The sequence below is a fragment of the Labrus mixtus genome, chromosome 17 (assembly GCF_963584025.1).
Source record: "Labrus mixtus chromosome 17, fLabMix1.1, whole genome shotgun sequence".
Taxonomy (NCBI): domain Eukaryota; kingdom Metazoa; phylum Chordata; class Actinopteri; order Labriformes; family Labridae; genus Labrus; species Labrus mixtus.
The window spans coordinates 7292009-7306852 of NC_083628.1; the positions used below are offsets into that span (position 1 = coordinate 7292009).

Sequence of the window (14844 nt, forward strand, 5' to 3'; positions counted from 1 at the left end):
GTCATCCATTTAAGTAATAAGACTCTGACCTGTGGCACCTTGTCACTATTGTCCAACTCTAACTCTCCATCTGCTTTGTCTCCCAGAAGCCCTTGCACCTGGTACTCCAGCACATAGCTGTCAATGAAGCGCTCCAGCTCCTCTATCTCCTGCGAGCGTGTGCTCCCAGCCTCAGAGGATGCAGACGCCACGGAGGAGTTTTCCATGGCAACTGGCGCTGTGACGGGTGGACCGGGAGGAGGGGGAGGGAAGGAGGAGAGTGACCTGTGAGGAAGAGGGAAAGAGAGATACAGAGAAAGGTAAAATAACAGTCCTGCATGAGAAGTATCTTACATGTTAAGACGTCTACTTTCTTTGATTACATTAAACCCAATAATCCTTGATGCATCTGAAAGTACTACAATAATAATTCACACATCTCTTACTTTGGTCCTCCTCAACTTTTTAACACTTCAATGAGGCACATGATCTCACTGCTCTCAACACAATCATATGCAATGCTTGCTTCAAGGTAGACTGTGCTGGTGTGACGCTACTGCAGGCACAGCCGGTGTTTTCATCCAGATTATTTCCAATCAATATTTTTGATAAACCTTCAACTCATCTCTGCTAATTCCTCTCCCCAAACTTCCTCTGGTGTTGCCACTCATACACCGCTGTATGTCCATTTCCCTCCTTGTTTTTCCACCTCTTCCCTGCTGTCTGTCTCTCCTGTCAGTGCTTGTGATCACCTGACTCCTGGCCAACAGGGAAGCAGCTTCACTCCAGCCTGCCTGTCTATTGCTACTAAGCTCCTTTACACCATGGCTTGATCACCGGCCATGCAAAGAGGATTTATGGCCCTGGAGCACGCAGAATTGTATCTGCTGAGCCCTGGGGACTCGCCTGGGGGAGCCCGGTACATTTGTAGCCAACAAGTCGCCTCACACAAGTTTAAACCCTTTGTCTTGGTTTGGGCCACATGAATTACTAATGCCATGATCACGAGGAGTGCTTACAGATTGTCTTTGGTCTATGTTTTTTTACATCAAATATGATGTCTTTAACTGCTGCACTATGTATAATAATAAAACAGCAAGCCAAATAAACCAAAAAGTACAACATTAAAAATAATAAGTTCTCAGTTGTACTTTTTAAAGACTAATAACAATTTTAACACTTTCACAACTACTGAGTAAACACTCGTTTGGGAAATCTGACTTCAGGTTCAGTGAAAGGCCAGCACCAGCTTCCCTGCTGAGCAAGAACCTGGAATCTGAATCAGGACATTATCTGCACTTCAGAATCTCCCTATTAATCGCAACCCTGCTGATTTTCTTTACGTACAAATAGAACTAATGCTTTAATCTCTGAATAGTATGTAGCAGGGTCAACATGTCCTAATCTGACCTACTGTAGTGTCAGTAGTATAATCCATCCATACATTGATGCCGGTGCGCTGATTAGCCTGATCACAGTTAGCCAGCTACACAAGCATTAGCTCTGGGTCAGGCTGCAGCATTTTCTAAATAACAAACAGCACACAGGATGCATGACACTCATGAGTTGCTGCATATGGCAAATAAAAAAAAAGCACAACAGTATAGCATATACAGTATGTCTTCACAAACATACACAGGAACTATTCTCATAAACTCGAAGCTCCTGTGCTGCCTCAAAAATTGTCTAAGGCAATGCACCAAATGTCAGACTAATTTAAACACATTTTCTAATATATTTTAGATATGTATAATAACCAGTTCAATGCCAATACAGTTTCTCAGCCATTCCGGTCTCAGTACTAAAAGCTTCCTTAGAGAACTGTGCACATGGCGAAAAAATATATATCCCCAAAAATGTACGCTTGCTGCCTTCACAGCTTGACAAAGTAAAGTGTCTTTTTTCAGTTGACCGTTACTTTTTTATTTTGCAGCGTCTCCAGGAGTGGCCAGTACACTCTGATAAATGAGATTCTTAATCTCGATGAGGCTTTCCCGGTTAAATCATTTTAAAATAAAATAAAAACTTGATTTAATCATACAGAATACTTGGTAAGCAGTTTATGAACTATTTTTATACATTGTAATGCCATTTAAAGCAGAGATCTAGCTTTGAATCTTGTCACACTAGGTTTAAAGGATTCAATTCAATATTTCATAGTGTCGGGGAGGTTTTGATGGATGTGTACAACATTCAGTAGTGGACTTGCTTTGTCTTCTGTTTTTAATTTTGTCCACTCCTAACCAATGTAAGGTTGTAGGTGCAGAGATAAACTCTGTGACCATTTCACATGGATTCAAACTTTTTTGTGTCGACTATAAAGCTCCTTTTATCACAGCACATGAATAGAGACGCATTCGATAATAGAAGTCTGGATTTTGTAACTCTTTGATGCAAAGTGGAGGTGGTTGCAGGCAGCTCAGTCAGATGTCCTCCTCTGTCCTTGACATGTAGTATAGAGTTACTGCCTGAGGGGAAACTGCTGCCAATAGACATATTGACCCGTCCATTAATGCAGCTCTCATCTAAACCTCTGTCTTTCGGTCTTAGTTAGGTTTTTTTTCACATCAACCTTAAGTGAGACTTTCCAAGAGAATCATGTGCTGAGCCAACAAATCACAAGGTATGTACAAGGATTTTGGTCAACCACAATAACATCATAGTCAATACCCAAAAAATACTTTTTCTGTGTCTTTATCTTGACTCAAAGTCCTTTTCACCAAGCTGCGTTTCACAACACATAATTCTAAACCTGCAATGCTCTTTCAAAAAACCTTTATGCTTGTCATTTTAGCTTTGATTTTCTTCTGGTGGATGAGCAAACACGTTGCTGTGCTACCCCTATATGAGACTGATGTTCCAGAGTAGCACATCATAGCTAATGCAACAGTCAACAACACAAAACACAGTCAACCCTGTAGCGTGCTAATGGTAGGCTGATGTTGTGGTTGAGATTAAGGCAAAGATTTCATCAGACCTAAATCAAAGAAAAGGCCAACAGACACACTTATAAGAGAAAGCAGTGATACGGGTTCTCAAGTTATAAGATACTGATGCAATGAGCAGGGAAAGCAGACGCATTATAAAAACAGTTTTATGACTTAAGCCTACCATTTTAAAATAATGACATGAGTAAGTCTTGCAACAAAACATAATTTCAACTATCCATTATTTGTCTTCTTGATTAATGGGGAAGTGTAAGAGTTATATGAAGGATATCTTTTTATTAAACTGTTAATCGTGAGTGCCACAAGATTATAAAAGTCAGTGCTTAGCTTTGTACTCCTTGATCCATTTTTTGTAGATCAATTAATGTCGCCAAAAAAATAAAACATATCCTTGTTGTTTTTTTCAATTATCAGCTAATCCTAACATTTAAAGGCCGTTCAAAATAGGTTCTTTAGAGAGTACCAGTGCCCTTATCTCACTGTGTCTGAGTAAGACAAAGTCAGTCAGACATTGCTCTAGTCTGAAGATGAAATATGTTGCAGTTTTCATCACACTGCGAGCATTTTTATTTGGCTTGGAAGTGGGTCAAAGCATTGATCTTTGTCTGTCCGTCCCACCATCTTTTCCCCTGCACAAACAACATCTTTCAGTTCTACATCCCACAGACCCTGACTCCTCCCCTGCCTCTTCCTGTCTCCACCCTTTTCTGTTCCTCCCTCAGTTCTACCAGCTGTTCCAACAAAGAGCTGCCTGCACACTTTAGCTTCAATGTTGCTGTAGACGACAAACTGGCATATTAATGATATCAACATGCAACACTTTTATGCCGAGAAAGCCTGATCTTTGTTGTCGTCAACCTTCAAAACTAAACACACTTATCAACGCCTTGGAAGGCCCAGGTAGGTCGATGACTGACTGTAAAATGCAGAGCAGCATGTATGGCTGTATAGCCTAGCTGAAGAATCTGCCCGAGCCAAGCACCATCCAGGCTGCACATATTAAACTGGCCAGACAGACACAGCGTGGCACTGGACTACACACTGTTTCCTTTGTTTGAGAGGCAGAGACAAGCACCAATACATACCATCTGTACTTCATGATAGGATAAATCAACATATAGGTGAGACAGTAGATCGATAACTTAAATAAAAAAATTGCTCAACTAATAGTTTTGAAATATATAGACTGCCCATTGTTTTTTATGTTAAGGATTATATTGTCTTCAATGATCATGTTTCTGTGATTCAAATGTTGAAGAAAATGTTGTGTTTGTGAATAATGAAATCAATTTACTATTCTATACATTTAATAAAAAATAAAGTATTCACTTCTGCATAATTCTACAACAAAAGACATGACAGCGATGTAAATAATTGTCACCTAGGGTTAAAACAATGTTGCTGCTGTATACAGTATGCCTATAAACATAAGTTATCATGGCAGAGTAAAACAACATAACATATCATAGGCAACGTTTTACAGCCTTTCACAACCTTTGAAGTGGTTACACAACAACTAAAAGAGTTAAATACCATAATCCAGACAACCCAAACAGAGACAACATGAGACCCAGTCACCCCCAGTAGGAGACCAAGTCAATGTTCTCACCCCATGCAGCGTGAGCAGCTCATACAGCTAATCTGGTCTACTACTGACTGGCGGGCTTAACAAACTCACACATGGACTTAAATATAATCGGGAGTAGTCTACTTATGAAAGCCCTATAGCAATAAAGCAGGTGTATAAGTGTGACAGCTGTGGGAAAATTTGGTTGGGAAAAACTCACATAATGCATTCTGTATGATGTTGTGACTAAAAGTACATGAACCTTGTTGTTTATGAGCTCATTTGATATTAAGTGCAAAGTGTGATTTTGGTGGGTGGTGCCCATACAAAATGTTGAAATAGTTTTAAAGGGGCTACGTTTGAGTTGCTTGCAGCCTTTTTGCTTGACGGGGATATCAGGCTTTATGTAGCCACTGCATTCATTTTATTTTTCTTGCAATTCTATCTACATCCTGAGCAGGGACAAAACTGATATCTGTGTTGCCTGGGCCTGATTACAATTTAAAAAGCAAAAGCTAGCGAGCTAGTTCCACGAGGAGGGCAGAGAACGGTAGAGGGAAGTGCATGTTTAAATGTTTGGGCAATTTTCTTTGATATTTTTCCATTTGGAAAATTTCTACATTGCTCTTAATCTTGACTTCTTTCTCCAAAGTATCCTTCCCAAACTTTCACTGAACCTGATCCTAGTCCTGCAAAAAGCCTGAGGACATAAAGAGTGAAACTGAACTGTTGAATTCAACGGTTATAGGCAGGATATGAAATCCTCAGTTCTTTATCATTTAAAAATCACAGTTTACATGCAGAATGTCACTGAAATACGTGTAAAATAAAATACTCCTCTGCTGGGAGAGCGAATCAATTGTATCCATTCACTGTAACAAGCTGTTGTGAGTGACTGTGTTTACTCACACAGTGTGGGCCGGGTGCCCTGATTCTAGATGCTTGGGCCAGTAGAAGAGAGTCTGCTCATGCTGCAGAGGGGGGGTCCAAGAGCATGTGCATGTGAGTGTACACTTAAAACAATAGACCCATTGTGCCCCTTTGCCCCTGTAGTGACCGAATGGGAGAGGATTGGGCATGTTCAAAAGTCTGGAACTGTTAAGGACAATAGCCAAACAATGCTTTTCTGTCCAAATCCACAAAAATCCTGACAAACACACAGGGGGGGTTTGAAAGCTTTACAACATATATGGAGTGAAAGTAGAAGTTCTGAGCCCTCAAAGCTGAACAAAAGTGAAAAGAGAAACAACAAAGGTCAGTGTGCAGCAAAGCCATGGTGGCCATTATTTGTTGAACACATAAGCTGATGTCAAAACACGTAGCTGAGAACAAAAAGGTAAGCAATAGAAAAACCAAAACTGCACCAATAGTCCTATGATAGTTAGTCATTGAAACATACAGGCTATGTCGTTTGCTGAGAACTACATTTCTGCTTGAGGCCTTATTTCCTCAGCTTAAAGCCACCTCCTGTTATCTCACCTCATACAGAGCTCCTGTATGTTTCCCTCATCATTACTCGGTTTCTATCTTTCCTCATTTCACACTCACTCATCCATACACTTCAGGCCCCATAATGAGCAGCAGTTCCCACTGAAATGAGGCTAGATTTCTGCTATACAGGCTGAGTCAGGGTGTTCCAGTTTTCTACAGGCTACTCCCACACTCTCTATAACATGAAGCTGTTTTTGTTACTCCCCCACTCTCTACAAAATACTGCATGCGTTGAACTAAGGATGCGTCACAGTCCAATCCCCTAAAACTACCCCACATAACAGCGCTTCCTCAAGCCTAAAATACAGAGGTAAAAGTAACATGCTGCTACTGAAATCAATTCCGGCACTACTATTTCCGGGTTATCTTGGATCATTCTTCTATGTCCTATTTCTATTTGACCTCTGAGGGAATAGTTCACAGACATAATCATCACATCAATGTAGCACTCATGTGCTTGGGCTGCAGTTTACTGGTCTGATGATGCACTGCACTGTGTCTGCTTACAAGTCCCAAATGAGGCTGTATTTCTAGCCAATTTCAACCACCAGGCATACCCATAGTTCTTTAACGGTGACAAGGCCATGATAGTTTAAGTTTTCGATTGCTCATTGTTAACTTTCATAATTAAACTCTTCTTTTGCTGCAATGTAATCACTTAAAGGAAACATGATACAGTGGAGTTTATTGATCAACCACTCATAGCCATGTCAGAGATAAGATGACAGATTAGATCAGTTTTATTTGTGAGGAGGACACTTACCAAAGTGCTACTTTATTTTCATTTCACACTTTAACTGTGATGGGATTAAGCAGTTCTGTAATCAAGCACACACTGTAACTTCAAGGTTTTAAAAAACCTGTTAATATGTGGTTAAGTCATTTTTTTTATTGAGCAGCCACAAGGGCACTCTATGCAAATCAAGATTGTCAGCATAATCTTGATTTAACTGAATCCTGATTCATTGACAATAATGGCTTTCTTCAAGGAATTTTATTTTTTTCAGGATGAGGCTACCGTCTCGCAGGAAGAAAAAAAAATCCTTGGATCTTGTTAAGTTAGCAGTTGGTTATTAAGTTGTGTCACAAAATGTTTTCAGTGCTCTCTTACATTCTTGTATCCTGCTATACACTATAATTTCCTGCAAGTACAGGCCCATTGTTCCAGCACTGACACTGTCACACACAAACATGTCACTGCATGCAACATCAAAACTTTCTTCTTTTGCTAGGCATACCTTTGTCCGTGTAAAATCAAAATAGAGGAAGTAACACGAGTTCATAAATAATAGATTTGTAAATAATTAACACAGGTTTGACAGAACCATGATCACAATTGGTGAATCCAGTTAACTATGACTTCATCAACTTGGGTAGGCTTTAGATGATAGACACACCAAGATAAATAAGGGTGACAGACACTGGCAGAACCTGACTTGCAACAAGGCAGTCTGATGAAATAGCAGACGCCTCAAGTTGAGGCACCGCAGCTGTGTGGGCAACTTGGGCCAGGATCACACAGGGTAAACAGATATGCTCCATTTTCAGGATTGGATTGGATTTCATTGATGCAGAAAACCCTCTTCACCCAAAACGCTATGTAGATCGGGCAAATTTGATGTCGCTGTTTCATACTGGGGCACATTCGTGTTTCGTAAGTCAGGAGGGTCTCTGTCGTGTGACTTGTGCGGTGGCACGCAAACGTTCCTTCACCTCAGTAAAGTCACTCTGATCCAATCAGTCTGTGAACAGTAGGAATCCCAGGAATGTTATGAGCAAACTTGCCTTAAATAAAACTTAAAAGCACCAGTGGGCACAACTTGGTTTAAAGATTGTGAGCTTAGAATTTAAACCTACTTGCATCAATGTGTTAGGGTGTTTTTTTTTTCCTTTCCGGCTCACACTGAACATGGTTCAAGCTTGTCCAATCAACTGCTTATTAATGAAGCATTATACAAATCAACTACACCCAAACAACTGCTTGTGTTTGCTCCACTTCTGTAAGAGATGATTGTTCTTTTGTCAGATACGATTCAGGGTATGTTACTGACTTCTCTCGACAGTCCAGTCCTGCCACAGTCCAGCAGCATATGTGATCCACTCTTTGTCGTTTAGGGTCAACAGCTGACAGGCTGCTGATCTGCAGCTAGCTCAGCTCCTTTCCAGGGCAATGCTGACATATTGTTGCATTTTTTTTTAAATGGCCATTCCTGTCATTCCATCCCCGGCTATTATAACACGACGTGTTCCCAAAAAACTGGGTGTGAAGATGATCTTTTACGACTGCCCCGTTATTATTCAATCACAACACACGCTGTAGTTTTCCCTTTCTGTTGCACTCGTGTAACCACGCCCATGCTGCCTGGGATGCTAGCAGTGCATGCCTCCTCTAGTCAAGGGGGTATACCATGGTAGGTATTAACGGTGAGCACATGAACTTAAGCACCATAATGTCCCTGTCAACTAATAACAAAGCCACATCTGGAGGCGCCTCCACAACCTCGCGTGTCCGCCCGAGTATCACCGGGTAACAAAGGTGACGCAAGCTTTGCGGGCTAACCAGCCGGGGCTACCCGTTAGCAAGCTCTTAAGTCAAACAGTAAACAACAGGTCGCCCAATACGACTAAAACCGACTCTCCGTCAGCTTTGCTCATATCAACAGGTCTGTCGGTGGATGACAAAGACAAAAAAACACGTCAGTCACAGCTAACAACGTCGTCTAGCTGAAACTGTTATGGTACCCACAGCTAAAGCATTCATACCGACAGATACCTCCCCCCGGCTTTAAGAGGGATAAATCCTTACCCGAAGTGAGCTTCGACTCCTTTGGGGAAGCTGGGTTCACCACCCGGGTTCAATTCCGCCTTGTCATGGGTGTGTTTTTTTTCCACAAGAAAAGTGGGGAAGAGGATTAGGTGTCTAGAGGCGGCTAACTCCGACGTCCCAGGCAGAGGCAAAAGGGGAATGCAGGAATGTGACGTTCAGTCCGGTTTGCTGGCCGCGTTGACACGTGCACTCTAGAGTGAAGCATTGTGGGAAACGTGGTTCAATAACAAAGAGAGCACTACTTGAGAAGGTAATTGATGAATAACTGGTTATAGCTGTTACACACCCAGTATTGTTGCCTCACTACCTGATAGGATGATAGTTTTGATACAGTTCAAACTGATTTACTCTATTATATGAAAAATTAACAAAACTTTCCATATAGGCTAATTTTAAACTTCACCAGCTACTAACCCTCACATGGATCTAAATGTAATATAGCCTAAACCAATCATGAAAGGCCAGAGAATAATATAGCCTATCATTGTTTGGGAAAATGATCAAACATAATACAGGGTCCCTCGTGGAGATACAGGGTCCCACGTTTTAATAAGGTCAGACTGAAACACTTTTTTGTTCACCAATCAATCCTAAAATTGAATGTGGAGCTGAATCCTCAACCAAAGCACGTTTAGGGCCTCTGGGCATTTGTTTGCCGTTTGAGTGTTGTTTCAAATGTTTGTATCTTGAGTGTTGTGTTGTGTTTGAGTGTTGTTTCAAATGTTTGTATCTTGAGCGTTGTGTTGTGTTTGAGTGTTGTGTCAAATGTTTGTATCTTGAGCGTTGTGTTGTGTTTGAGTGTTGTGTCAAATGTTTGTATCTTGAGTGTTGTGTTGTGTTTGAGTGTTGTTTCAAATGTTTGTATCTTGAGTGTTGTGTTGTGTTTGAGTGTTGTTTCAAATGTTTGTATCTTGAGCGTTGTGTTGTGTTTGAGTGTTGTGTCAAATGTTTGTATCTTTGTTTCCTGTCTTAATTGTTGTGCCGCAAACGGAGCCGCTGTGACGCAAGGCAAATTTAAAACTACGTCTGACAATAAAGTATTATCTATGTATCTATCTATCTATCTATCTATGAGACCAGCTTATTATATTATGATACAGTGCCCTGGCATGTCAGTCTAAGCCAAACATCTTACCAGTTTACAAGAAAAAAAGACAGAAGTATCTATCACAATCATCAAAATTATATTTGTAGCCTACATTTTTATCTGAAACGGACAATTTCACAAACTATGATCTACCCTTTTTTGAAAATAGGAAATTGGGAATTAGTTCAAAACATATTTGGGCATATTTCGTTCTCAAGAGTTTCTTCATATGTGTTAAATAAAATAAGCGAAAAAATACACACATATGATGGCAGCCCCTTAAGTTAAAAAGCCTATAATGTGAAATTATTTACCTTCTTTAATGTATCACAGAAGCAAAGATTATCTAGTGCTTGTAACGGGTTTGAATCCAGTCCCACTGTGTGAATTATTTCCCCTCTTTCAAATTTATGAAGGGTCTTTTTTTTTTGTAGTTGTTAAAAGTAATAAATTTGGTAGTTTGCTCAAACAACAAAACACGTGAATGTAATAAACATTAAAACTGACTTTCAAAGATGTTGTTTCATTTATAGGGAACAAGTGTTGCAAATTAGCACCCGCTATAAACACTATGATACTTGCATTGGATTGCTGTTTTCAGTTTGTCTATGTATATTGTATCTGTACCTATCAAATAAAACGTAAAACAATTAAAAATGATTTATCCGTCTAAAATCCTGACCTATACATCCTCTCATAGAAAGAGAAATGTAAACATCTTTGTTCAGACTAAAATCCACTGACTCTGATTACACCTCCAAGCAAATACAAATGACCCACTGAACAATATCTTGATGTAATTATGACCCCTTGTGGACAAACAGAAAAGCACAGTTGGTGGACTAGGCTGCTACATTTCTCAGTGTTTGGGTTATTCTGTAGTTGTTTGAACGTGTGCATATTAAAAAACAGGGTTTCATAAGTGTCACTTTTAAATATAATAGACCTGCATATAAACATTGAACAGAACTTAAATTAGAGTCAGTCAGACACAGAAAACAGAAACATATCAACTCAACTCAAACCTCCCTTCTCACGGTAGCTGCACAATGTCCCCCACCACAGTCAGAGGCTAATTAACAACTATGGTGTGATGAGGACTCCAGCAGGTAACTTCAACGCCCCCACCCCACCCCACCCCCCCCCCCCCCCCCCCACACACACACACACCCTCATCTTCCTTTCCTTCTCTGTCTCCCTCTCCTCTCAGCTGCCTCGCCCAGTCTTCTGTCTATCCTTAGTAGTCCCATAATTACTTTGTTGTCCTCCTCACATCACCCACAGTACCACAAGCTATTCATCTCCCTTTTCCCCTCCCATACTGCTGTGCTCCTGCTCCTTTTCCTTTCACATCAGCTCACACGCACTCACCAAAAGACACATTCTTTTGATATGCCTGATATGTGAAACAATCATTGTTTCTGAGCTCAGCAAAAGTCAGCTGCAGATTAGTTTTCAATCAATGCATTTACTGAATAGGGTATTTAAGGCGTATGTGAAGTTATGGTGAAAGAGTTGTTACGTTTATTTTTAGTTTGTTGCCAAGGAAACCATTATGTTAAACTTCCTTGTTCTAAAAATTCCAACACTTGATGCAATTTAGGCAATACTGGGGGAAAAAAATCCAAATTGACCTCTTCTTAGTGTATTGTGTTTTAATGATGTTGAGACATCCACACAAAAGATACTCCTTTAAAAAAAATGATTGTGTCCAGTCACATATGTAGGACTATAGCTGATCTATTAGATCGAATGCCTGTGGAACAAATTTATTTTAATTGGAGCCTTTATACACATAAAAGAAAATCTACAAATATCTAAAACAGGACTGAATAAATCTATGTTTTAGAGTTTTTAATTCCAATAAGAGACTGCAGAACCAACATCTGTTCATACATCAGTAAATTGCTGGGATAGATTATGAACTCATCATTGCACTATTAGGTTATTTGAAGCACAGAAATGAATATTTTGTTAAAATAAGTAACTCAGGCAGATAAAGTAGACGTGATTTCGGAGAGTCAAACTAAATATACATTTTCAATTTGACACTGTCATTTAAAACAACAATATACAAGACTGTAAAAATGCACTGTTAAACTTTGAATTCCTAGCTTTATAGATCTGACACATGAAAAGTAAATGTCCACCAACACAGAAGTTCATTCACATCTTAAGTATGACGATAATGTCTTTGGATAACTTAAGTTTTTGAAACATTATCATGAATCATGTAACTAGTTGTGAGGTTTCTTCCCTTTAGAGTGATCTTTGCAGTTTATGTCCTCTCTCATGTTGTTTTATGGTCGGTACAGTAAATTCTGAGCCGCCAGAGGCAAAGGCTTGAAAGAGAAGCATGAGGCTGAAATTGGCCCGTCTCCCCAGGTCGCCCTGCACAAAACTCAGTCCCCACCAGAGGGATGGTACCAAGGCACCAATTAGAAGTTGAGAGGGTGCATGATGATATTTCCGTGTGCTTGTGGCCGGGGCAGCTCCGTCTGTGTGTTATAAAAGGCAAAACCATAAACATGGAATTAGACGCTGCAGGCCCCGCAGCTCTTAAGGTCACAGACTCTCCCCCTCCTGTGGCTTTAAGGGCAACGGTGTGATATAAACAACACCGGTCAGAAAACTGTCGGTGGGCTGATTATTTGTGCTCATTAGTTTGTGAAGTTCATTAGGTGCTGCAGAGGTCCGCGATGATTCTGTTCTTTTTATTGTTAGGTGGAGCAAGTGCAGGAGAAAGGTGTGGGAGAAAGATCACTGGGAACTAGAAAGAGAGAAACTAAGTGGGTGGAAGTGACTGAACATGTCTTTGTGTAAAAAAAAAAAACAACACACACAGCTTCTCAAACACACAATATAACGCTCAAATAAACACACTGATGTTGGCCAGGGTTCAATTTGTTGAGTAACAAAAACATGATAGCGTTCTAACCAGCAGGTGGGGGCAGCAGACAGATCATAGCACGGAGCAGTGCTATTATAACTTATCCCACATACACAGGGGCTGGAAAAGAAAATCATGAAATACTTAACATTCAATGCAATCTATTTAAAACTGTATCCCTGAAATAAACTCTGCTGTTGTGCAACTGAACTATATTTTTGTTCAGACTGTCAGAGGTGGATTGATTCAATTCTTTAGTTCAAATAATACAACTTTAAGACTGATTTCAACTTATTTATTAAGAACAAACTGACAAGAAATCTCTACTCAAACTAATCCTTTAAAATCGCAATCGCTCAAAAAGTCTAACCATGTTAATCTTTTATGGATCCAAAAAATCCCAGTGACAACAGTTTCTTATTTTGTAACAACAGGGCTTTTTTAACAGAACATAAAAACAAATGGAAATAGGTGGAAATGTGTATATTTTCTGCAAAGCTTGTGCATATATATGGGTCAGTTTCAGTTATTCTTAGGTTTGGTTGCTATAGGGTAAACTTTTAGAACAGATCCTAATCACTAAAAGCAAACACTTCAACATACAATCATTTTGAAAACTGATTCAAATGCTGGTTAAATTCTTTATTACCATTTAACATTCAGTCTATTTATTTAGTCACAAGAGAGCCAGAGAGGCAAGAAAAAAAATCACATAGAACATGAGATGGCTTATAGTTTGTTTTGAGTGAATTAACAGACCAATTCTTAAAAAATATATATATATTTACTGAAATGCTCAATAAAATTGTCAAATTTTGTTGCAACCATTATTTTTTGTTAAAGCATTTTTTGATCAAATAATGACATAAAGAATTAAACGATTAAACAGTTAATGTTTTTTAACAAGTGATGAAGTTTTTGTTTAAAAAGAAAACATTATATATATATATTGATGTCTAATTTATATTTTGTACTGTCTGGATGTGCATTTTAAAGGTTGATCTATAAGGGCGTTAAAAATAATTTTAGGCCGTTAATGCTTTAGCCTGTAGAATAGGTTCCATTCGTTTATATAAAAATAAATTTGATTAACAGAAGTTTTTTTGCAGCTCTTTTGATTTTTGGTATTTGATTGTCTGGGCTGCCCGCTGGTGTCGTGGCTGGCGCTGTTGCTTTACTGCAGGAAGGTTCCTGGTTAGAATCACCAATCGGATAAGGGTCTGTCTGTGTGGAGTTTGTATGTTCTCCCCGTGTCGGTACTCTGTCTTCCTCACACAATCCAAAGACATGCTCGTTAGGTTACTTAGTGACTCAAAATTGCCCGTCGGTGTAAATGTGAGTGTGTTTGTTTTGGTCAGTCAGCATTGGATGGATGGATGTTACTGTCAGGTTAGTGGGGAAGATGAGGAGAGCTTGAAAGAACACAACAATTCACAATTCATTCATCAAAAGTTTACATTTGATAATTCAAGTTTAAAGATTGCAATTGTTTTCATAACTCTTCCAAAATAAATGGCATAACTTATGTGCTCTTTTCTTTGTCCTTCAGCTTCCATATGGATCAGAGAGTCCACCCTCCTCTCACCCCCTCCTCAGCCTGCTGCTCCCCCTGCTGTTGAAGAGCGGTAGAGCTCAGGACCGTCTGAGCTGTGTGTTGACAGCTCCGGGCTGTGTGTGCACCCGCCTGCGTGTGCACTGAGCACCCGTTGAGTAGGTGGGTCTGCTGGAAGGGAGTGGGAGAGGTGGGAAAGGGGCAGATGGAACACAGAAGGAAGTTCATCAGCGACACGTATAGAGTGTAAGAAAGTGGAGAGGGACGGAGAGGGGGGGGGGGTCAGAGAGAGACACTAGGGACGGAGAAAGGTGGAGAGAATGAGGGGGCCACATGCGAGGAGAGAGGGTGGAGAGGAGAGAAGGAGAGGTGAGAGATATGTCAGGTACCAGTGGGTAGAGGTGAGAGAGGAGACGAGCAGCAGGGGGGATGGAGGAGGGATGGTGGCAGGTAGGGGTGGAGGGTGGAGGAGTCGGGCTTTGAGGGGTGATAATGATATCAGG

General features: G+C 40.2%; 1 protein-coding gene across 3 annotated transcripts in view; it reads right to left on the reverse strand.

Annotated features, from left to right (window-relative positions):
• Positions 1-8949, reverse strand: part of ctif (CBP80/20-dependent translation initiation factor) — a 49918-nt gene extending 40969 nt beyond the window's left edge. For 2 of the 3 annotated variants that reach the window (XM_061062155.1, XM_061062153.1), the window contains exons 1-2: positions 8792-8948; positions 30-264 (exon numbers count right to left, since the gene is read on the reverse strand). In XM_061062155.1, coding sequence (XP_060918138.1) covers positions 30-206 — 177 coding nt within the window. In that variant the 5' untranslated portion in view covers positions 207-264; positions 8792-8948. Of the gene's footprint in view, positions 1-29; positions 265-8791 lie in introns of all 3 variants that reach the window. The other variant, XM_061062154.1, reaches the window with a different exon arrangement.
• Between the last annotated feature and the right edge of the window lie 5895 nt (positions 8950-14844).